The sequence below is a fragment of the Molothrus aeneus genome, chromosome 14, assembly GCF_037042795.1.
Source record: "Molothrus aeneus isolate 106 chromosome 14, BPBGC_Maene_1.0, whole genome shotgun sequence".
Classification (NCBI taxonomy): Eukaryota; Metazoa; Chordata; class Aves; order Passeriformes; family Icteridae; genus Molothrus; species Molothrus aeneus.
The window spans coordinates 61,100-85,656 of NC_089659.1; the positions used below are offsets into that span (position 1 = coordinate 61,100).

The following is a 24,557-nucleotide window of genomic DNA, read 5'->3' on the forward strand; positions in this document are numbered from 1 at the left end:
GAGTCAGCCTGCCAGCACGTCTTGGGAAACGGGAAGCCCAGTGGGAGGGGTTGCCCCACTCTGACACAAGTGGCGGCCCAGAGCCCAAGCGCCTTCCCAGCACAAGCGCCTCCTCCATCTGCCCCGCAACTAGCGTAAGCCTTGGTTCGGACCTGGCAACCTCAATAGACTGCACCTTAATAGACTGCAAACTGCAGCGTATCCCAACGGGGATTAAGGGCCCTGTTACAGCCAGCGGACAAACCGTGGGAGCTTGTTGATTGGACGCTCCTCTGCCAGCATGTCGGGACTTACTATTCTTGTTGGACTAATTGATGCTGATTATACAGGTGAAATACAAATAATGGCACAAACACTATTCCCACCATTTTTTATTCCAGCCAGATCGTGAATTGCTCAATTAATCCCCTTGCCTCAATTAACCGGAGGGACTGTACCACTTGGCAAGTAGCAACGTGGTGAAGGTAGTTTTGGTTCCACAGGAACAATGGCATTGTTAACAGTGGACTTAAAGCATTGTCCTAAAAAAAATATTGACATCCAGTATCAGGGTCAAACCATCACGCTGGTTGCACTCCTAGACACCGGTGCAGACGTCAGCATCATAGGGTCGCAGAAATGGCCACCCCAGTGGCCCACTCTTGCGGCAAATGCCACAGTCACAGGAGTAGGAGGACTCATGCTTGCACAGAAATCCCCTCTGCTGAAAATTATTATAAAGGGAAAGACCGTCACCTGTACAGTTTCTGTAATACTGCTCCCTGAGGTATTACAGAAACTGTACAGGTGACAATCCCTGAGGGTGTCCACGCCTTGCTGGGCCACGATGTGTTGGCACAGTTGGGAATGGTCCTCACCACAGATCTCCCTTTATAGGGATGGCCGTTGCATGGACTTTCCCAATCCCACTCTGATGGAAAACAGAGGACCCAGTGTGGGTTGAGCCGGTTGGGCCTTTAAAAGGGGAAAGTCTCATTCAGGCACACAAGCTGATACAGGAGCAGTTTGACCAAGGACATCTCTGGTTATCTGTTAGTCCTTGGAATACTCCTATTTTTGTGATCAAAAAGAAATCTGGCAAATATCGGCTCCTGCATGATCTACGCGCCGTCAATGATCAGATGCATAGTATGGGAGCCCTGCAGCCCGGACTGCCTAATCCTGCAATGCTCCCTGAAGGAAGATCCCTCCTCATTATTGATCTAAAAGACTGTTTCTTCACCATCGCCTTGCATGAGGCAAGATAAGCAGCGCTTTGCTTTTATCCTGCCTGCGCTGAATCGAGAAGGGCCTGCCCAGAGATATGAGTGGATGGTACTCCCACAGGGCATGCGTTGCTCGCCCACTCTTTGCAAACTGTATGTTGATGCAGCCTTGCAGCCAATTCAAAAGGCGTGGCCCAAAGTTATAATTTACCATTATATGGATGACATTCTTTTTGCTCAATCATCACTGTTCTCTCCAGAGCAAAAGCAAAAATTGGCTCAACAGCTCCAACAGCAAGGCCTGGTGATTGCTACAGAAAAGGTGCAGGAAATGAGCCCTTGGAAATACCTAGGGTGGAAAATCACTGACCAACATATTCAGCCTCAAAAACTCACTATTATGATTGCTCTTCAAACACTCCATGGTGCTCAGCGACTATTAGGAGATCTGCAATGGCTTCTCCTGGTGATTGGCATTCCCAACAAATATCTTGAAGAGCTGCGACCTCTTCTAAAGGCTATGGACCCTGCGGCTAAACTATCCTTAACTTCACGAGAAAGAAGAGTACTGCAGGACATTACCTCCATGGTTGCCCATCACGTTACTCATCGCCACCAGGAGGGCCTTCCATTGAATCTTACCGTCCTGGCAGGAGACAGGCTCCTATTAAGGGCAATCATGCAGCACAAAAAGAAAATGGGGGAGAAGCAGGCAGCCAAACAGATCGTGTTAGAGTGGATTGCCCCTCACCCTACAGCCCCGAAGAATGGTGCAGGAAAAAGTACGGATATTGGCGGAGCTGATTAAGAAGGGCAGACTCCTAATTCTGCAAATTACAGGAGAGCGACCAGGTGAAATTCACATTTCTATGCATGAAGAAGACCTAAAGTGGTATTTGCTCAACTCCACAGCCCTCCAGACTGCATTGATAGAAGATGGAGCTGCAATTCGCATTGAGCCTTTAAAATCATCTTTATTAGCATGGATGGCAAATCAGGGCTGGATAACTATTCCGAAACGGGCTGATCAACCACTGCTGAATGCTGTTACGGTGTTTACAGATGCTGGGAAGCAGTCTCGAACAGCCGCCACCACTTGGAGAGACATTGACGGATGGCATCATCAAATCTGCAGGCAGAGCAAAATGATTCCCTGCAGACCCTTGAGCTGTTGGCAGTAGTATGGGCCCTGTCACATTGGTTGCACAAACCCTTGAATATTGTTACATTGTATGTGGCAGGGGTAGCAAATTGCATTGAGGACGCAAGTATTAGGGACGCAAACAACAAACCGTTAGGAGAGCTCCTGATGCAGCTCCAGCGGGCCACACGGCAAAGGACTGCCGGCTATGCTGTTTTGCACATTCGCAGTCATCAATGGGACCAAGGACTTGGAGAGGGCAATGCGAGGGCAGATCGTCTAGTGATTGTGACATAAGAAGCCCCATTTTCGCCTCATTGCCAAGCTAGAGAGACTCATGCAATATTCCTCCAGAATGCTCGGGGTCTCCACTGAGCATATGGTCTTTCCCTGGAAGAGGCTAGGGCCATTGTAAAGGCCTGTCCTATATGCAGCCATCATAATCAAGGTTTAGGGCTTGGAGCAGGAGTGAATCCGAGGGGGTTGAAGGCCAATGAAGTGTGGCAGATGGGTGTCACGCATGTGCCTGCATTAGATCGGTTAAAATGCCTGCATGTTACCATTGACACAGCCACATGATTTGGGCTACCCCTCAGCCTGGTGAAAAGTCAAGGGACGTAAAACGGCACCTTACAAGTTGCTTCGCTGTTATAGGGGTGCCTCGTTGTATCAAACTGACAATGGGCCTGCCTACAAAAGCAAGACAGTTGTGCAATTCATGCAAACATGGGATATAACGCACGTAACTGGCATAAATCATTCCCCTACAGGTCAGGCAATAGTGGAACAAGCTAATGGAACTGTGAAGAGGTATCTTGAGAAATTCCAGAGCATAGTGCACCCACGCGAAAGGGTTAATAAGACCCTGTTTGTAATGAATCATTTGTGTGTGTTTGGCGACCACCAAGAACCTCCTCTAATTAGGAATCAAGTTGGCCCTACAGAAAAGCACAAACAACCATCCATGTGGGTCTTTTACAGAGACCCCAAGACAGGACAGTGGAACGGGCCTGCAGAAGTGGTCTTTGTGGGCAGGGATTACCTTTGTGTGCTTACCCCAACAGGCAACATCTGGGTCCCGAGCCAGTGGACCAAACTTGCCATCGGCCATCCTGGATCCAGCAGCCAATGAGGAGAAGAGGTGGTTGCTCCGCCTCCACCTGGCAATCGACCCACTTCTCTGGCCAGCGAGACAGCTGATTGACCCTCGATTACTCAACTGGAGGACTCTTGACCAGCTGGCACAGCTGATTGCTACCTTGCCTATTCTAGCACCTTGTGGCCTTGCGTACGCTATTTGTACAAGCTGTGGGGACAAGCGTTTTTGCCCTTGGATAAAGATTTTCTGTGGTGGCTGTGAAAGAGATCTCTGGGTGCGTCAGAGTGTGCTGACAGGATTGTGGTGTGTTGAGTGTGATCGTGAGTGGAGAAGGAAAACAGTACTTGCTGCATTACAGGAGAAAACCGGATTACCTGGAATCCAGGGGTTATCCCTATATGAGAGTTGGGAGCAAAGGGAGATTGCTAGGTTAAAGTGGGAAGTACAGTGGCAAGTTAGCAGAATTAAGAGCCAAACAAAGACAAGCATCCTGCAGGAAATCTGTGGTAAACATGTTGACCTGCCAGGACATTGGATGGTTCAGCCAAGGCAGATGGAAGAGCTATGTCATCGCCTTAGTATTCTCCCTCCTCCTAGTAGAGACAACGAGCCACGTAGAAGGCACAACAGGAGGAGGAGGGCTAGGAATTCCCCGTATGGCCCCAACTCAACCTAAGACCAATATTTGGGTCACTCTCGCAAACCTGATAAATCAAGAGGCCATTTGTTTGTCCTTGTCTTCTCCAGGTAATCCATTTACAACCTGCTTGGTTGGGCTACCAGCGGATCCTTGGCCATGCCCTTCAAGTACACCCACCTGCAGGACCAATGATGCTAGGGCAGGTGTAGATAACTGGGACCAATGGGTTTCCCATTTTTCCATAGCATTGCAGGAACCCCAAGAATTGGAACTGTTAGGCTCAGTGATGGCAGATGCATGCCTCAATTTTAACCATATAAGCCGGATGCCAGCCAAGAACCATTCCACTATTGTAACCTCCAGCATGGCTGTCTACCGAAATGCAACAGCCTGGTGCAATTATACCACAAAGAAAGTATCAATCTCATCAAATTACCCCATTCAATTGCCAGCAGGTTACATTTTAATATGTGGAGACCACACCTGGCCTGGTATCCCATCTATGCTGCGAGGGGGGCCATGTACAATTGGACAGCTGTCTCTACTTATACTCAACACTTCCATGATACTAAACATGAGCTACCACCATCGTCGAAGTAAAAGAATGGCCCATGCATTTACTGCTAACTGCAAAGATGATGTTGGTCACCAAAAAATTTTGGTCCCCAGGGGCCATGATTGCGGCATCCTTTCTGGCTCCAGGGGTGGCAGCAGCAGGCACCCATGCCACCCTAAATAAGTTGGGATGCTGGATTGCGAAGCAAACCAATGCCACTTCTGTGGCGCTTTCTAGCCTTTTGATGATGTTGATTCTATTTGCAATGCAACGCTTCAAAATAGAGCTGCAATTGATTTTCTTTTGCTTGCACAAGGCCATGGTTGTGAAGAATTTGAAGGCATGTGTTGCATGAACCTTTCTCACCATTCGCAGTCCATCCACTCCCAGCTCTCTGAGTTGCAGAGGTTAACCGGAAACCTACAGGTAGAATAGGGCTTTGATATTGATGGATGGCTCAAATCTTTAGGCCTGGGATCATGGCTACGCTCTATTGTTAAGGCTGGCATTATAGTAGGCATTATAGCTTTGTTGGTAGTATTAGTTTTGCCTTGCTTTTGCATATGCTTACAAAATATGGTGCAAAGGATGATATCTGCTGCATTTAATCAAACATTGCTTGTGCAAAAAGAAAACAGGGGAATTGTGGAAGAATGGCTACGTGACGGGCCACATTCTGGACCAAGAATAGGGAGGATGCAGCTAATCTGGGTCCCTGCACCTGCAAAACACTGTGTCCTTGAGCATAGCTGTGGTACAATAACAAGTAGTGAGAGAGACATGAGAAAAGAAAGAGGTAACCCCTAAGGTATGAGGAAGAGCTGATCTTGTAGTATAGCCAATAGATTGCTTAGCTTGCAGAATATGTATGAGCTTATTACTTGTTGTGCATAAAAGTCTGATGCTCTCTTCAATAAATGAAGCTTGCTAAACACTCATATTGAGCGTCCAAGATTCCCTGACCGCGACAAGTACCCAATAGTGTCCACTCGAGACAGGCAAGTAGTGGACTAGAGGGTCCATTGTCTCTGTATCTCTGCGAGCCTCTCAGGAACCCTGGGCCAGTCCCGAGTCGGCAGACACCGGGGGGAGCAGCCCCAACACGGCCGACAGCGGGGAGACACTCTCTGTGCCCTGAGTGTGCTGAGGGCACCTGGGCTGGGCGCCTTTGCAGCACAAGAGACACCAGAGACATCGGTGGAAGAGAAAGGGCTGACTCTTAGCAGGGGTTAATCCAAGGCTTTATTAGGATCCCAAAGGAGCTCCTGCACCTCAGGGGCCTCCTGCCGAGAGCCCCGGGAGATGTGCCAAGGTCACATTTAAAGGGAGGTGGAAACCAAAAGTAGATAACATTTTACCAACCAATAAGTAACTCTAAGGGATGGGTATTGGGGGATAGACATATTGGACAGCGTATGGGGCAAGGCTTGGGGGGCTGACCCCTAGCCTCTGGCTAATCACTCGACGACTTGGACCGAAACTTCTGGATGGAGGGATGGGATGCTGAGTGATTGACAGAGAGCCAGGGCGGGGGTTTGGGGATGATCTCATCCTGGGAGAGGGATAACACAGGTAAAGGGAGGGGAATACAGTCTGGGATAAACCATTTGGGAAAAATATGGGAATACAAAACAAAACTACTTCAAAGTATTACAAAATATAAAAACGCACTACAACAGTCCATGAAGAGTCCACATGGAAGGATCACTGAAAATGTCACCAATGAGTGGGATTTTTGGAGAGTAAACCTGAGAGGGCACCCACAGAGGGTTGCATAGGTAAAGCCAGCAATGGGTCCTGGAAAAAGGGATGATGATCCAGAAAGATCTCTGAAGAATCCCTAGGAAGAATGTTGAGATAGTTTGCACCTTCTCCCAGAGGTAATTAAAGACAATCCATGCCCAAGGAGCAATAAAGAGAGTTGAGAAGGGGTCTCGGCAACAGGGGACAGACAGTGCTGGTATGTTGGGAAACAATTGGTTGAAGCGGAATGTGGGGGAATATGGTTAAGGCAAGTAGTAGCAGAAGGCATTTATCATTAAAATTTCCCAGCTGATTCAGCTGCAGGTTCTTTGTATCCCCAGCTTTTAGGACAGGGAAAATAAGGAAGTCAGGATGAAGTGGTGTTTCTTTATGGTGGGAAGTGGCAGGACCAGGCATGGAAGTGCGGGACTGTGAGCATGTCTTGGGGCTCGTGGGGAGGTGCGGGCCAGGGCTGAGGCTGTGGGGCAGCCAGGGCTCAGCTCCAGGAGGTACCTGGACAATAAATAAATAGACACCTTTGAAGCTGTGGCTGTTTTTAAGGGGGGCCCGGCTGAAGGGATTTAGGGAGACCAGCCACCTTCAGTTACACCGGCACTCCCCTGGCACGAAGCCAGAGGCATGTGCCGACCGTGGGTGGGGCAAGAGGAAACAGTCACCAATATTAAAGCAACCACGCCGCAGGAGTGAAGAAAAGAGACGGCCCTCCTCTGCTGGGTGAATTAACTTGGTTTAATCCAGGGTAGGGGAAGTGCAGGGTGGCCACCCAAAGGTGGTGAGCGGAGGAGGAGCCCCGAGCCCCTCCGGGGACCGGGTTTTACAGGGAAGGGGGTGGGTACACAAGAAACCAATCATAGAACGAAAATTTGCATACATTGAAGACTGATGGGTGGTGTGGATCAATGGGGATAGGTCAGGGGAGGAGCCCAGGCCTACCAGCCAATCACTCGACACCCTAGCTGGAAGATTCTGGAACTTGGGGTGGAGTGCCGGTGACTGGCAGAAGGCCTGGGGAGGGGATACAAGGACAAATAAGGGATAATGAGGGAAAAGAAGGAGGGGAAAACCGTGACTGACATAACTGGGGGTTTGAGCCAGACCAACTTGCCAAGCTAGCAGAGGGGAGAACGGAACAAACCAAACACAAACCACAACATCTCCCCCTTTTTTGTTTTAAAAAGAAAAGGAAGGGAGAAAACAAACAGTCCCTTATAATCAGGCGGCAGTTGTCTCTTGTGCTGTTTTAAAGTCCAGGCTTCCACCGCTCACGCTTTCAGAGTCTGAAGTCGAGGCAGGGTCCTCCTCGATATCTGAAAGCTCCAGATGGTTTATGTTGGCCGCTGAGGCATTCAGCAGAAGTCTCTTAACCAATCCCCACAATAGGGAGCAGGCGATGACAATTACGAATATAACTAAAACAAAATATAAAACGGACCGAACTATGGCATCGGGTCCATGCAGGCGGGAGATCAACTAAAGAGAAACAGAAATATAAATTAAGAAGGTCTGGCTTGAGGGGGGGGGGTCAGGACCGTGGTCAATGGTGGCTCGCCCACCAGTTCCTCCGTTTCCGCCGCCAACACGCCTCTGCTACCTGTGGGACCGGTTCTGGTCTTGCACCCCGCTTAGGGCGGAAGGGCTTGACCCACTTTGATGGAATCCATCTCGGACCTGAGGGAGTGGACACGCAAGCGTATCCCCTACCCCAGGTCACGAGATCAAATGGCCCTTCCGTTTTCCAGGTCTCCGGATCCTTAATGAGGACCGGGGGCCTGGCCCTAGGTCGCAGCTCCTCATGCTTCCCGAAGTGTCGCACTATGGGCGGGTTGAGATTTTCAAAGGAGCAATTTAGAAAGTTGATAGCATACAACGCCCGTGCGAGACGGATGTGAGGGGACTCCACCTTCACTGCTGAATGCTGTTGCTCCAAAACCCTTTTAAGGCTCTGGTGGGTCCTCTCCACCACGGCTTGGCCTGTCGGGGAATAGGGGATGCCGGTCTTGTGTTCTATTCCCCATTGCTGCAGGAAGCTCCGCAGTTCCTTGGATTTGTAAGCTGGGCCGTTATCTGTTTTGATTACCTTAGGGATGCCCAGGACCGCGAATGCCTGAAGCATATGCTTCCTGCAATCCACAGCCCTCTCACCTGTGTGGGCAGAGGCAAAGACAGCACTAGAGAAAGTATCCACCGAGACATGTACAAACTTAAAGCGGCCGAATGATGGATAATGGGTTACGTCCATCTGCCACACCTCGCAGCTGGACAAACCACGGGGGTTAGCTCCGAGAGGGACAGAAGGGAGCTGGTGGGACTGGCAGTGAGGACATGTAGCCACAATGGCCTTGGCCTGTTCGCGCGTCAGATGGAACTGCCGAACCAGGCCAGGCGCATTCTGATGGAACAACTGGTGGCTGATCTTGGCTTGACTGAAGATATCAGGGAGCGGGGCCGCTTGAACAGGGGCAGCAAGGGCATCGGCACGCCGGTTGCCCTCCGCTATGAACCCCGGCAAATCGGTGTGTGATCTGACGTGCATGACATAAAAGGGTTGCTCTCGGTGGGAGACCAATTGAACTAATTTGGAGAGCAAGTTATACAGTGTCGGGTTTGACACCTCCTGCAACACAGCATTTTCAGCTCTGGATACTACTCCCACTACATAAGCCGAATCTGTTACCAAATTGAAAGGTCCAGGGAACCTCTCAAAGGCTCTGACGACTGCGTCCAACTCGGCAATTTGAGGTGAACCTTCAACCTCGGTGACATCGGACTCCCACTCCCGAGTTTGGGGATTCCTCCAAGTCATGACTGACTTGTGGGATCTTCCGGACGTGTCAGTAAAAATGGTCATTGCCTTTAGAGGGGTTCTACTCTGGATCGATTTCGTAGATAACACAAATTCCTGATTGAATAATTTGTGGGCCGGCCGATCAACACTAATTTGGCCGGGGTAGCTGTCCAGAGCGAACTGCAAAGATGTATTCGTTTGCAGGAGGCTGTCAATTACCTTTTGTTTTAGGTGGCCCGAATTTAATTTAAGAGGAATGTGTATGCACGCAAGACCAACGCCTGCCAGCTCTCTGATCCTCAGCCTAGCTTTCCGGATCAACTCTGCCACCAGTTCAGCGGGCTGTGTCATTCTCTTGGACCGATGGTGGCTGAGGAACACCCACTCTATGATTAAGAGGGGGTCACTCGAGCCTCGGTCCCTGCCTTTAACGGTGTTGTCCCACTGAAAAATCACCCCGTGGAGGTGTGGTAGTTTGCCGCAAATAATGAATTTAAATGGCAGGCCCGGATGACAACGGTGGGCCTGCCTAGCCGAAATGAGTCTCTGGATTTTCTCCAGTGCAACCCTTGCCTCTGGGGTAAGGGTCCTGGGAGAACTTAGCTCCTCTCCCCCTTTCAATAAATTGAAAAGGGGGGCCAGGTCTTCTGTTGGTATGCCCAGCCAAGGTCTTACCCAATTCAAAGATCCACACAGCTGGTGGACATCCGCCAAAGTTTTAATAGTTGTTATGATAGCCAATTTCTGAGGAACAATGGTCCTCTTAGTAATCTCCAGACCCAGATACTTCCAAGGCGGCACCCTTTGAATTTTTTCCTGCTGGAGCTTGAACCCTGCAGCAACCAGCGCATCGACTGTCAGGTCAAGGGCGTGGCCAAGTATGTCAGCGGTCGGGGCACACACCAGGATGTCATCCATGTAATGGTAAATGATGGCATCGTTTACCACTGCACGTATTGGGGACAGCAAGGAAGCGACGTACCATTGGCAGATCACTGGGCTGCACTTCATGCCTTGCGGGAGAACCCGCCAATGGTAGCGCTTGCTTGGGGACTCACGGTTGATGGAAGGAACCGTGAACGCAAAACGCGGGGCATCGTCTGGGTGGAGGGGAATTTGAAAAAAGCAATCCTTTATATCAATCACAGCCAATTCCCAATTTTGTGGGAGCATCGTTGGGGAGGGCATCCCTGGTTGGAGAGGCCCCATATCTTCTATAATGTTGTTGATCTGGCGGAGGTCGTGGAGAAGCCGCCACTTGTCCTTATTGGGCTTTTTGATGACAAACACGGGAGAATTCCACGGCGACGTGGTCTCCACGATATTGCCCTTAAGTAGTTGCTCCTCAACGAGCTCCTTGAGCGCCGCCAATTTCTGTTTATTAAGCGGCCACTGCACTACCTGGACTGGCTTATCTGATTTCCAATTGAGCTTCCAGGTAGGGCGCTCATCAGTGACCGCCGCCCGAAAAACCTGGGGAGCTGCTGGAAGGTCAATTCGGGCTCCCCACTGGGCTAAGAGGTCTCTCCCCCACAGGGGCTCCGTATAATCCAAAACGAATGGGCGTATAGAAGCCAATTGCCCATCCGGCCCCGTGATTTGCACGATGCTCTTAGATTGTCTGGCCAATTGTAAACCCCCAACACCACGGACGTGTCCAGGCGCAGTTTGTAACTCCCAATGCAACAGCCACTCCCGAGAAGGAATGACCGTGACATCTGCCCCAGTGTCCAACAGGCCTTTTAGTTGTTTGCCTTCCCCCCCTTTTGTAATATAACAGTCGAGGCGAGGTCTTTCGTGCCCCAAAACCTGGGCCCAAGCGATGGTTGGCGTGGAGTTTCCTGGTGTTTGATGTAAATCCCAGGTTATTTCAGGCACTGGGATTGCCTGAGCTACAATCTGCCCCTTAGGCAAAAAGATGGGGGGCTGGACACAGTGCAGGCCGACGACGAACACCCCTGGGTCCGATGGTAAGAGGCCCGGGATAATGTTCACCGTCGGTGGTGTGTGCTTAGTATCACCGACCACAACATACTTGCAGCGAATCCGTCCCCAGTTACCTGGGCACTCCGGGTCGACAGCAACGAGTTGAAAGTCGGAGGTCCTCAGGTGGAGAGCCTCCGAGAGCCGCAACCTATAGGGTGCAAAAGCAGAAGCGGTCGTTAGCACAGGTCTTGTTTGAATTGGTAAAACAGAAGTCAAGTCCGGTAAGTATTGGTCACATTTAGTTGGCGGCGGTCCCTGATCTCCCTTCCCCCTACGCGATGATGATAAATGGCCCGCCTGATTTTTGTCAGCGCGCAGGGGGGCACTGCGCTCCGATTTCAGTTTTTTGGGGGGTTGACCCCCAACTGTCCCTGCTCCCTTTTGAATTTGTAAAATTCTGCCCGTAGGGGGCAGTCCGGCATCCAATGTCCAGTCCTCCCACACAAATGGCAGGGTGCGGAGGACTTCGACGAAACAGCTGCTGCAACACCCTGCTCGGTGGAGGGCTCTTCTGCCGCGGCGACCCGGGGAGGTTGAGTCCTCCTCTTATCGCTGTCCCTGGTGGTCAAAAGCGGGACCTTGCGCGCGCACACTTCCAACATATCGGCCATCTGCGGTGCCGGGTGGAGGGGCAGGCTGAGGATGGCATCCCTGCATGCCTGGTTGGCATTTGAGGACGCCACCTCCCGCAAGATAGTGCTTCTAGCTCCTTCGTCCGACACCTGATGTTCAATGGCCTTCCTCAACTTCTCCACGAAGTCAAGGAAGGTCTCGTCTGGACCCTGAAAGATTCTAGAAAAGGCAGTTGGGGGCGCGCCCCCCGGCAGCAACAAAAAGGCTTTTTCTGCGGCAGCTGCCGACACTTTAAGAGCCTCCCGGGGAAGGGTACTCGCCTGGGAGTACCCATCTTCCCAGTCCCCGGTCCCCAGGAGCTGGTCGATGGCCAAAGGGCGACCCGTGAAGTCAACTCCCGATTGGGGTTGACTCCACAGGCTCGGGAGGGCTTCAGTCACCCCCCTCCTCCAGGCGGCTTCCCACATTACCCGCTCGGATGGATTCAGCAGGCAATTGAAAAGCCGCCGGACATCGAAGGGGGTGATTTCTGCTTCGGAGAGTGTCGCTTCCAACACTCCCCGGAAGTATTCACTCTCCCGGCCGTACTCCTTTTGGGCTTTGACCAGTTCCTTAATTTGTGAATGACTCAATGGGACCCATTGGCGACGCACTCCCCCACCCGCTTCTGGCTGGTAAACAACCGGAGCCGCCGATGGTACAATGGCCGGCTCCGGTTCCCGGCCCTCGACCTCCCCCCCCCCGCCCCCCCCCCGGACCCCGAACCGTGGGAACCGGAGGGAGGGGCGTGGGAACCGGAAGAAGGGGAGGAGGGGGTGTGGCGGGAGACTGGGTGGCCCGATGACGAGGGGCCCTCCCCGGAGGCGGGGCACAGTGGCAAGCGGTGGGCGGGGAAAGGGGCGGGATTGTGGGAGGAACGATGGGAGGAGCTATCATGGGAAAGGGAGGCGGGGAAACGAGATGGGAGGGGTCAGATAGAGGGTGGAGCTGGGGGGAGGTCGGGAGGGAAGGGGCGGGGAAAGGAGAGTGGCCGAGAGGCAGGAAGGGGTTGGAACTTGGAAGAAAAGGATTCTGGGATGAGAATGGGGGTTTTCCCGCCATCTCGACCATGCAGTCGCCTCCATTTTGGGCCGCGCCGCGGCCATCTTGTGAAACCAGAGGCGACCCGGGGCAAACTGGGGATTCAACGAACTGGGGTACATAACTCTGGGGTTTGGGGACAGGAGCAGGGGAGGCAGGACAAGTCGAGGAGCCCCCGAGAGTTTGGCCAGAACTCTCGGGGCGGGGGGACCGGGTATTCTGGAGAGGGCCAGGGGATGATGGAACGCCCTGCGCCTGGCTGGTCTGGGGGGGTGCCCCCTTCAGAATCCCGGTTTTAAGTTTGGGCATACGGGAAGGGGTATTCGGGACAGAGGGTGAGGAAACCGAACTGGGGTGCGAAACCGAACTGGGGCAACGTTTAACTCGAACTGTGGCCTGTTCTGAGCTCCCTTCTTCTTTTAATATTTTTCTAATTTGGGCAACAAGCCTGGCCAATTGTATGAGGGAAGCGTCGCCTGGCCTGATCAACTCCGAGAGTCGAGTTTTGACCCTCCACCAAAAGGCAGGATTTTTGATCAGGTCAGGCGAAACCTCCGGGAACTCAGAAGAGACCCATTTTATTAATTTTTCAACAACAGGTTTTTCAAAAACAATTCCCCCCCCAACAAGGATTCCCTCAACTTGGGTTTTGAGTCTCTTTTGGGCAGTAGACAGCCTAGCACCCATGGCTCTAAAAGACTTCCCACGAAGTCAGATGTCTACTGCCACGAACTTCGAGCCCAATCTGCCACGCAAAAGGAAAAACGAAAACTAAAAGGTGACCACCCACCGGCCCCTGCCTGTAAAATCAAGGGAGGGCGGCAGAACACCCTGGGGACTGGGGAGGACGACAGGGAGAGCGGCGAAACACTCACGTGTCCGGTGGGCGATCAAAGGAAAGCGCGGCGAAGCGGGTCCTGCGGCCGGACGGCTCGGGGTGCTCGAGGTCCCGTCCGGTCCCCGGGGAGCGCTGCCTCAGAGGGCCTGCTCACCTCGGGGTGCTGCTGCGTCCAAAGGACGGAGTCCAAAATCCGTAGGGTCCTTGCGAAGATTGTAAGTCCAGGCTCTACTGGTCCCGAATCCGGCCGACCAGGAGCAGGCAATCGATGCAGAGGGGCCCCACGTGGGCGCCAGCAACTGAAGCTGTGGCTGTTTTTAAGGGGGGCCCGGCTGAAGGGATTTAGAGAGTCCAGCCACCTTCAGTTACACCGGCACTCCCCTGGCACGAAGCCAGTGGCATGTGCCGACCGTGGGTGGGGCGAGAGGAAACAGTCACCGATATTGAAGCAACCACGCCGCAGGAGTGAAGAAAAGAGACGGCCCTCCTCTGCTGGGTGAATTAACTTGGTTTAATCCAGGGTAGGGGAAGTGCAGGGTGGCCACCCAAAGGTGGCGAGCGGAGGAGGAGCCCCGAGCCCCTCCGGGGACCGGGTTTTACAGGGAAGGGGTGGGTACACAAGAAACCAATCATAGAACGAAAATTTGCATACATTGAAGACTGATGGGTGGTGTGGATCAATGGGGATAGGTCAGGGGAGGAGCCCAGGCCTACCAGCCAATCACTCGACACCCTAGCTGGAAGATTCTGGAACTTGGGGTGGAGTGCCGGTGACTGGCAGAAGGCCTGGGGAGGGGATACAAGGACAAATAAGGGATAATGAGGGAAAAGAAGGAGGGGAAAACCGTGACTGACATAACTGGGGGTTTGAGCCAGACCAACTTGCCAAGCTAGGAGAGGGGAGAACGGAACAAACCAAACACAAACCACAACACACCTTAATCTTGATATCTTAATATTGTCCAGTACCTGGACAATAAATAAAAAGACACCCTAATCTTGAAACTAAAATCCTCTTATAACAACTATTAAAAAAACTCTTATTCCCTATAACACATAAAAACCATTAAAAAAAAATTCAATTTAATATCAAACAAAAGCCTCCATAAAAAAATAAACAAATATTAAAATAACTATAATCCTATAAGAAATTAAACAAACAAAAAATCCTATACACTCAAGAAAAAAAAAAACTCTATTCCCAAAAATAAAATTAATTTTTAAAATAAATAATGTAAACTTTTACCTTTAAACAACTCATCTTTAAAACAATACCCCATAAGTTAACATAACCCATAAACAGAACTATTAAAAACACTTATAAAAAATAAAAAAAACTTCACAACTACAAATTTTCTCAGGTGGTTACTATTCATAAAAAACCCACAAAATCCCTATTTTTTTCTTACAGAGGTCTCCATAATATTAGCAAAAGAGTCTTCTCTCCCAAAGTAAACTAAAAAAAAAATATTCTAAAAATAATTAACTAAAATTTTAAATTTTACTACTCTACATTATCAGTAAAAAAGAAAGTTACAAATATACAAAAAGTATTCTAAAAATTTTAGTCTCATTCTTATTACTCTTTCTTTAAATTACTATTAATAATTTTTTCTTTATACCCTTTTAAAATTTCAAAGCTACTTTACCTTTCTCCTAATCCTATTTCACAACAAAAAATGGATACACTAGTTGAAATAAAGGCAGGAGACTTTTCATCTTTTTAATCCTTTATTAAAAATGATCAGCTTGGGTGGGGGGAAACCAATGGGTCCACGCTCATGCTGCCACCACTCCCAGGAGTGACTCTGAGGAGGAAAAGTGCAGCTTTGTCCACTAGTCTGTGGGCAGAGCTGGGGGTTCCATCCTCACAAGGGCATTGGGAAATTCCCTTGCTTCTCAGTCCAGCCGAAATTTTTTTAGGTTAGGGTGAGGGGTAAAAAGGTCTTGGTGGCTACCAGATTCTGTTCCTCACATCTAGACATTGCTTTGATTCATCAATTTTGTGTTGACTCATTGTTTTAGGGGTTTTTGGCTAGGTTTGGTGAGGGGTCCCTCCCATTGCATGCTGGACCCGATGTCATTTGCATGTCGACTCGATGTCCCTTCCCCTTCACTGTCTGCGTGTCATCCTCCAGGAAGCAGCAGGGTGTCACTCAACAAAAAGGGGGAATCCTTGACCATCAGTGACAGTTAGTTAACAAAAACAGGTGATTACAGTAACAAACAGTTAGAACTCCACCCTGGCAGCAACTGGCTCAACTTGTTAACTCTGCAACATTTTTTAAAAACTGGGCAGCTTTTTCTACTCATGACATTAGTAATTAACCAACTACAAACCCACCACACTCTTTATTATGTGCGAAAAATGCCATTCACTTCTGTTAAAATTTTAGAAGTTTAATAGTAATGAAAATAGTAATAAAAATTAGGACAATAAGAAACAATCAAAAGCAAAGAATTATGGACGTCTGGGTGCCTGGCACTCTGCCACAAAGCACACCCCGCTAACAAAGGATTACCCCCTAAAGCAATAGCCTATTGCATGTTCATGTATCTCATACATGATTCAAACATTCCTTTCACACAAGGGCATTTCTGCTTAATTTTAGCTTCCTCCCCCTGTCTTGTAAACCAGTCTTCTTGGTTCCTCAAAGTCTGAGCTTTCCCGATAAAGAAACAATAATTGTTCTCCTGGAATCTTGGTGTCTGTTTGCTGTTATCTCTATCCAGATAGAATAATGCGAAGAATTTCTTGATTATCTTTTCCATTCCTTGAGCTAGCTACAAAAAGTATCTTACATCACACAGTTTCTATTTTAATATTATGCTATAGCCTAAGAACTATACTTACCACACTATTTAAAAGAGATTAATACAGCACTACTTAAAGGAGATTAATACAGCATAACTTTCCAACATAACACATATTCATTTTAATATTTGCAAAGAGCCAATATTATAATATGTATCTATAACAATATATTACCTAAAAAATCTCAAAATTAACAAAATCTCAAAACAGCGAACCAAAACCACTACACAAAATTAATATTTCTACCCAATTTCAAATTAAAATGGGGAAATATCGTGAGGTCTTGAGATATTGTGAGGTCACGCAGAACACCTCCCCTTTTACTGTTACTGACCGTTACCCCCTGTTATAAAAGACCCTGTCTAACCGTTAATAAACGCCAGTTACTGTCCACCACATTGGTGTATGCATGTGCTTGGCCCATGTGGCAGAGGCGCCGCCACTGAACCATCCTCGACCCGGGATGCCACGCCCCAAGCGGCGGCAACAAGTGGTGCCGAAACCCGGGAACAACCCGGGAAGCGGGAATCGCCTGGGCAAGTGGACGGCGGCCGGAGCAGCAGGACTGTCTCCAGCAGGGAGGATGCTCCCAGAGGACTGGCAAGAGGGAAGGGTCTCCCACTGGCATTCGGCGAAGGAGGAGGGCTCGCGCCAGGAGCGCCGAAGGAGGAAGGCTCGCACCTAGGACCGATGAAGGAGGAAAGCTCATGCCGGGGCAGCGAAGGAGGAAGTCTCGCGCCAGGACCTGGTGAAGGAGGAAGTCTTGCGTCGATAGCCAGCGGTGGAGAAGATGGAGCCCCTTGCTAAGGTCATTTTTAAAATTCACAGAGATTGGGGCATAGATTGTGAGCTGGGAGATTTTGTCCTCGCAGTGTCGAGGCTCCTGCGCGCTGGGGTGATCAGGCACCCGGAGGATATCTTCCGCCCAGAAGTATGGGATAATTGTACTGGGGCCCTAGCGGAGGAGGCTATGTCCTCAGGCTCAGGGCGGAGTCTAAAATCATGGGGCAGGGTCATGAGGGCACTGAAAAAGGCTCAGCCAGTCCAGCGGGAGCAGGGAAAGTGGAAGGCCACCCAGGACTGCTTGTGGGAGGGTCCCTGGCAGGGTGCGGACGATCGTGGGTCCGCTGAGTGTGGGAATTCGCAGCCGCGGGAGCGCTCTTCACAGCTCCCGAGCCCAGGCACCCCATCTACCGGGAAAAAGCTGTCATTTTGGGACGGGCTGCTAAAGGAATCACGGAACGCGGCCGTTAACTCAGAGGCACAGAGCACGGCCATTGGTTCAGAGGCGCGGGGTGCGGCCGTTGGTTCAGAGGCGCGGGGTGCGGCCGTTAGTTCGGTGGCGGAGAGTGCGGTCGTTAGCTCAGAGGCGCGGAGCCCCGCCATTAACTGGGGGCCGCGGGGCGCCACCGTTAGCTGGGAAGCGCGGGGCGCCGCCATTGACTCGGAGGTGCGAGGCACCGCCATTGACTCAGAGTCCAAGGGAGCCTGGGCGAGGCCTCCGCCTTACACGCCGCAGGGTGACGAGCCCCAGAGGGGGGGGGTGTCACCATGGCGACCCGTGGCCGGCGGGGCTGGCGGGGCAGCGCGCCGGGGATTGAGCCGCCGGCCTCCCAACCAGCCGCGGCCAACAGCCGCCGCCTCCAGGGGCCGCGCCTACGCAGGGCCGGCGGGCAGCCTGGGCGGCGGGGGGTGGCCGGACCCTTCTGTGGGCTGGTGGCGAGCGGAGCCGGGCAGCGCGGTACCGACGTTGGGGCAATGCATCGCACCGGAGAGAAGAGCCGTGCGGGGCGGCGGGAGTCCTGCCCCGCCGCCCTCCACAGCAGCGGTGGCCGGGCCATGCTGGGGGTGCTGACAGAGAACGGGCAGCAGCAGCAGTGGCCCGGTGACCAGGGTGCTGCTGTTATCAGTCACTTTTCTGGCTTTGAAAACACCATCACTTCATGTAGAAAAAATGAAGTGCCCAACTGCATCATCAGTATGAATTTGTCTATATAACAGATGATACCTACACAAAGAAGCAGCTGCTAAGAACGGAACACTTGCTTCTCAAAGTGCTGGGTTTTGACCTAACAGCCCCAACCGTCAACCAGTTCCTCCTTCAGTACAGGGTTGGAGACTGGTACTCACAGGGCGAGGGTACACAGCCGTCAAGAAAAATAGTAAAATCAAATGGTGCCCGCTTAAGTTGATAAAACCATACCTTCAGGGCAAAAACTAATGAAATTTGTAAAGTTTGTTTTGCAGGACTGAATCCTCAGACGCCCCCACGGCCCGTATACCCGGCTTCCTAAAGGCCACAACGAATCATCAAGCAGCCCGATGGCAGACCACACCAGGGTCGTGAAAGACATCAGTGACCGAACTAAAGGAGCGGCTGGCACAGAGAAGGACGGGGGGGAAAAACAGCTAAGCAAAAATGTTAAGAGGTATCCATCAAGTAGAGTTCGAGCTCTGGCCAGGTTCTGGCTCTACTTGGATGGAATGCCAAGTAACCCAGAGTTCTTCCCTGCGTCAGAGGATCAAAGGGCGATTTGGAGGGAACATAAGTCCGGACATGGACTCTCCAAATCCTCTCTAGTTTAAGATCAAACAGGTTGCAGACTCTGGGAAAATAATTCAGTCCTAGGAGGTTAACTAAAAAACAAACAAACAAAAACAACAACAAAAACTCCAAACAAACAAACAAAAAAAAAAAACCTGAGGAGGTCCTACAAAGATATTCAAAGGCAGGGTTCAGTCAGTCCCATGAATGATCGCCTTACATTTTAAACAAGTTTGTGTTGTTTTTTCTTAGAAAAAAACAGTTAGAGATAGCCTTTTGTTTGTTAAACATTTGCAGTTACAAGTTTATTGCAGTTGTGTTATGTTGTTCAAGTTAATTGCATTTTGCCAGTTACACATGTTTCCTACTTGTCAGTTTTGCTTCATGTTTTTAACTGGTCATAAAAGGGGAGGGAAATGTGGGGAAATATCGCGAGGTCTTGAGATATCGCGAGGTCATGCAGAACACCTCCCCTTTTACTGTTACTGACCGTTACCCCCTGTTATAAAAGACCCTGCATAACCATTAATAAATGCCAGTTACTGTCCACCACATTGGTGTATGCATGTGCTTGGCCCATGTGGCAGAGGCGTCGCCACTGAACCGTCCTCGACCCGGGACGCCACACCCCAAGTGGCGGCAACAACCACCACATAGCTCTGCACTCTAAAGAACTTCTAATATGTGTACTTGGAACAGAATTGTTCTTCTGTAACAGCATAAATGAAAACCCATTATACACATGAAAATTTGAGAGAGTGAGACCAGCTTACCACATATAAGAAACATACTGCATAATTACAAATCAAAAGCCAATCTCTGGGATTTTGATAGACAGCATTTAACTGCATACAACTATACCAAAACAAGACCAATTACAAAATAACCAGGTTGTCCTTAAAGAGTTAAGAATCTTACTACTGCCAACAGGCTGTGAAGTTATTTTCCAATCCCTAGTTGCAGACTTAGATCAGATCTTTCCCCTGTTGTGGGAGCCAAAAATATATGCAGGTAACCAAGATGGCCAAAATCCATATCTGAAGTATAAAGAATAGATTTATTCCATCACCATGCTGGCAAAACATCAGACACAGACACTGCTAAGCTTATTCTATGTTAGCAAGGACAAAAACTGCATGCAACAGGCCTGTGCTCCGCTTTAATGCAACATCAGGCCTGGCACAGGCACACTGCTTCACAGGGCTGTGATTTTACAATCTCTAAGCTTCTTTATCCCTCTTCCCCCACCTCCCCCCCACCACAAGTAGGCTTAAGCATATGGGGGAAATGCACTAAAGTCTTTAACATGCTGTTATCTTCTTTGAGTGAATTCTATTTCTCTTAGCTGAGAGAAAACAACCTAAAGCAAACACAAATACCTAAAATTTCCACACTGAATAATTTTAGGATCTCTCAGGGACGAGGCTGGTCTTTGAGGGAGAACAATTCTAGAAACAACTTTGTCATCACCAATCCGTTTTGAACCTTTTCCTCCCAAGACTTGCCCCATAGTGAAACATTTTTAATGTTGAATAGCAAATTAATAGCGATACCAAAGCCAGTATACCCTGTACAGGTGTATCTGACTGCAATCTTAGAAAGCTTTTTCTAATATTTTTATAGAATTAACCTTCCTTTCATTAATATCACTAAAATTACTTTCAAAGGAATCACTTACTGCTTTTCTGGACTGCTATTTTGTAAACAAACCCAGCAGAGGTACAACAGCCATCAAGAGCAGCATTCAATAAAACGTTTGCATACTGCACATTTGAAGCAGTACCGTCAGTTCTCGCAGCCGCTCCTCTCCTCTGCTCCCCGAGCACTGCGCGGGAGAGGCCGAGAGCGTGTCCCGACAGTGTCCCGAGAGTGTCTCGAGTGTAGGGCGGCGGCGCTCGGTCTCGCCCCGAACTCCAACTCCCATCAGGCAGCGGGGCGCGCGACCCCGGAAACGGACGGAGCTGTTTGTCCCTCGGCAGTTGCGGCGGTGGGCCGGGGATCGCGCCGGGCCGGCGGGGCGGTGAGTGGGAGCGGCTGCTCTTCCTCCGGGCGCGGCGCGGGGAGCGCGGCGCGGCCGCAGCTGCTCGGGGGGCTGTGGCACCGCTCCCTGCAGTGGGCTGTCCCCAGCCGGGGAGCCAGCCTGCGGCGGAGCTCGTGAAGCGGTAATGTCAGGCCCGTGAGGCCACTCGCGCGCAGCTCGATGCCCGTGGGAAAGGCAGTGCCTCACTACTTTATTCAGAGCAGCCCGAGAGGCCTTTTCGGTTGCAGTGTCTATTTTGTACGTAAAAAGCGGGAGTTGGCCACTGGATTCAAGCGGAAGGTGTGTTACCCTGCCCGAGTATGGGAAAATAGCAAGAAAAGCATCATTTTGGTCATGTACAAGACTCATGAAATTCTATATCCATATCGAAACAATTAGATGTCGTAATTTTCAAGAACCTCCTTCCCTAGAAGTGCTTCCTACCCCACTGGCTGAGTACTTTTAAAAATGTAGGTAATCCATTTTTAGTTTTGCTACTTTGGAATGATGCTAGTGCAATAGTTTGCTTCTGTAACCTACATAAAAATTTGGACCTAAAGCATGAGGTTTGATTCTCTAGTTTTAAGCATTCATCTCCTTACAGGCTGGTCTCACATAACTCAGCAAAGTCATACACAGTGTTTTGTAATTTGTCAGATGGTGATAGAAACATTAAGTACTGCAGTATATAAGAAAATTAAAGTTTCTTGAACTCCAGTAACAATAAAATTCTTCTTTATATCTAACTGAAAGTTCTTATAGGATAATTCTAGAGATATGGAAAATTTTCCTCTCTTTGTATGTGAAGTTCTTTTCACTTATTTTTGATTAACAAAAGTGCTGAAGTGACTGTATGGTTACTTTTCTTAGAAATAAAATCTGATTAAAATTTTTAAGATTCAGCATAGGATCTGGATCTGTCCAGGTATTGTTATTTTATTCTAAATTTTAGTGATGAAAAATATTGAAAGCAAGACTGACTTGTTGGAAACCGAACTTCCATTAATCCTTTTTGTCCCTTTAGGACAAAGCCTTATGGACACTAGTTTATGATAGATGGATTTGCTGGTAGAAGAAAGGCATCACATAGGCAGTAGTTTTGATGAAAAAATTAAGAGATATTTCATGGAATGTCTATGGATTATACTATGTCACTTCTGTCTTCAGTTCCAAGTCTTTTTAACATCACCGTTAATATACCAATAGATTCCTAGGTATTTTTGGATTCACTAACGAGTTATATCATCTGAAGGGTGTAACAATGTGGGGGGGAAAGGCCATCCTAAGAACTTCATGTGCCTCCTTTTTATGTTGTTTCAGCATTTCTTAATTCTCTGGCCAACATCTAATTTTCTGCACTGGAAGACAAGAAAAAAACAGCAGTATCTTCATATATTACAATGATTAATACTCTAATTAATACTTTCTTAATCTCACTTTGTCATGTAGCTGGTCTTTCTGTTGTCTTAAAAAAGAAATGTGTTTGGATTTATGAATATCATTCATAGGAATGTCTCTATTTTAAAAAGTAATTTCTCTTAGAACAGTGATTGAAAGAAGACTAAGAGATTGGTGATTGTTATAAATGATCAAATTGAGAGCCAAACTTATAAGAAAATTTAGCAAATATTTAATAATTTGTCCGCGAGACCGAATTTCTGTCGTCAAAAAAACCACCACAGCCAAGGTCAGCGTGGAGCCGGGGATCGGCGCTGGGTGAGCACACGGATCTGACCTCCCGAATGTCAGAGTCTCCCCCTGTTCACGAATGCTGCTTTGCGCAGCGAGTTCTTATACAGTTTATTCTGCCCGAGGCAGAGATGACCGAATGTTCTTTGTGTCTCTTCACATGCATAACCGTGGCTTTAGGTGTGCAGAGGTAGACAAAGATCCAGTCCAGGTGTCTAGATGATGTCAGAGAACTTTGGGGAAGTCAGCATTCACATGCGTCAGGGTGGCGCCATCGATCATCGTGGTAGATGTAATTGTTGAGGCGATAATCACTCTGTGTGACCTGGGGAAGCCGGTGATTATCACCCTCGAAGCTTCTATTCTTGCGTTAAAGAAACCGATGTTATCTCAAGTAGTCCGTGAATAAGACACTGCTCCCAGCCAGGGTGGTCAAAAGAGATTAGATTGGATCTTACAATATTTTATATATTAACAGCATGAATTATCTCTACCATATACTACAGCAGGTAATACTGAAATGATTCCATAACCCCCAGCACCTCATTTTAGAGTCCTTTTAGAATCCCATTCAAAATGTGAAGGGTATCATTCACCTACCAGTTGATGCCTTAAGCTTCAACATGACTTAAAATGAACAATTTAAGAAAACCAAAAACCCACAAAACAAAAGCAAAACAAAAACACCCCCAAAAAACCCAACTGAATAAAACACCCCAGAAGTAAAGACACAGAAGAAACCCCATCAGATCCTCCTCCCACATCCACTTGGAAATATGGCCTTAACCCAAAGATTGCTGAAGACAATCTAGAACTTTAAAAGCTCATACATTCTGCATGCATTAAATACAATTGGAGCTAGCTACTGCATAACCAAATAAGCCATATTTTGTGCATGGATTAAAAATGGCATAATGTTAAACTTGAAGGTTTTGATTGTCCTCTAAGGAATTCAGTTGAGATAGGAACATTTACAGCAATACACGAGTCAGTCATTCCAGTGAATCTGTCATTACTTTTGCCATCATTTTATATGATGTTTTGTACTTCATTCTAGTCTCACAGTTTAAATTGCAGATGTAGAAGCATTTGAATTTTGTTATTCCTAGTTAAGCCATGCCTGTTTCAGCTGATGAAACTGTGGGGAACCTGGCTGTGAGAGATACAGTCCTTACTCCAGCTGGAATTGAAGGATTACAAGGTTTGTACCAGATGCTATTTATTGCAATTGCAGACTTTGCTCAGTGGCTTCCTTAGCTTCTTTCTAAAAATGTTTCACAAAATGAAGATCAAAATCTGGGTTAAATTTTGAAAGGTACAGTGACTCATTCTATATTCAAGTAGGTTGTTGTAAAAGAGAAGTTGCTGTGAGATGCTAAAAACTGGAAAACTCATCAAACTATAACATTCACCCTTCCAGAAGGAAAGAGAATGCATTTTTGCTGAACTGAGGACAAGGTCAGATCCATTTAAAAAAATGGGAGCCAAAAGTACTATACAATTCTTATATGTTACTCAGCTGCTATTAGAATGAGACTGCTGGGCTTAGTCTTGTATTTGAGTTCATTTTCACAACTGTGAGTTAATTCTTTCAAGCTTCAAGAGAGTATGTTCACTTTGAAACATTAGAAGACATCTCAATGGTAATGTTCATCCTATCTTTTAATTATGTTTGACCGTTCCTAGTTGCTTGCTAAATTGTTATCTTTGCATTGCCTGGTAAGTAATCAGTTTGCTGCACCATTTGAACTATGTTTTTTTTTAGTCTCTTAGAGAAAGGAAAAAGGAAGTGATTAACCTGCCTATAAGTCTGAGGAAATT

The 24,557-nt window shown here is 48.6% G+C and overlaps 1 protein-coding gene and 1 long non-coding RNA gene across 8 annotated transcripts in view; one reads left to right on the forward strand and one right to left on the reverse strand.

The window, feature by feature from the left end:
* Positions 1-5,865: 5,865 nt before the first annotated feature.
* LOC136562722 (uncharacterized) lies at positions 5,866-14,656 on the reverse strand. Its single transcript, XR_010784549.1, has 3 exons — positions 13,705-14,656; positions 11,251-11,324; positions 5,866-7,875 (listed from the first exon to the last, which is right to left on the reverse strand). It is a non-coding gene; the product is annotated as an uncharacterized lncRNA (long non-coding RNA).
* A 6,347-nt stretch (positions 14,657-21,003) lies between these two features.
* LOC136562675 (protein fantom-like) overlaps positions 21,004-24,557 on the forward strand; it is a 41,895-nt gene continuing 38,341 nt past the window's right edge. For 2 of the 7 annotated variants that reach the window (XM_066559642.1, XM_066559643.1), the window contains exon 1: positions 22,512-23,937. In XM_066559642.1, coding sequence (XP_066415739.1) covers positions 23,853-23,937 — 85 coding nt within the window. In that variant the 5' untranslated portion in view covers positions 22,512-23,852. Of the gene's footprint in view, positions 21,048-21,093; positions 21,518-22,511; positions 23,938-24,557 lie in introns of those variants that run through there. The other 5 variants (XM_066559639.1, XM_066559638.1, XM_066559637.1 and 2 more) reach the window with 5 other exon arrangements.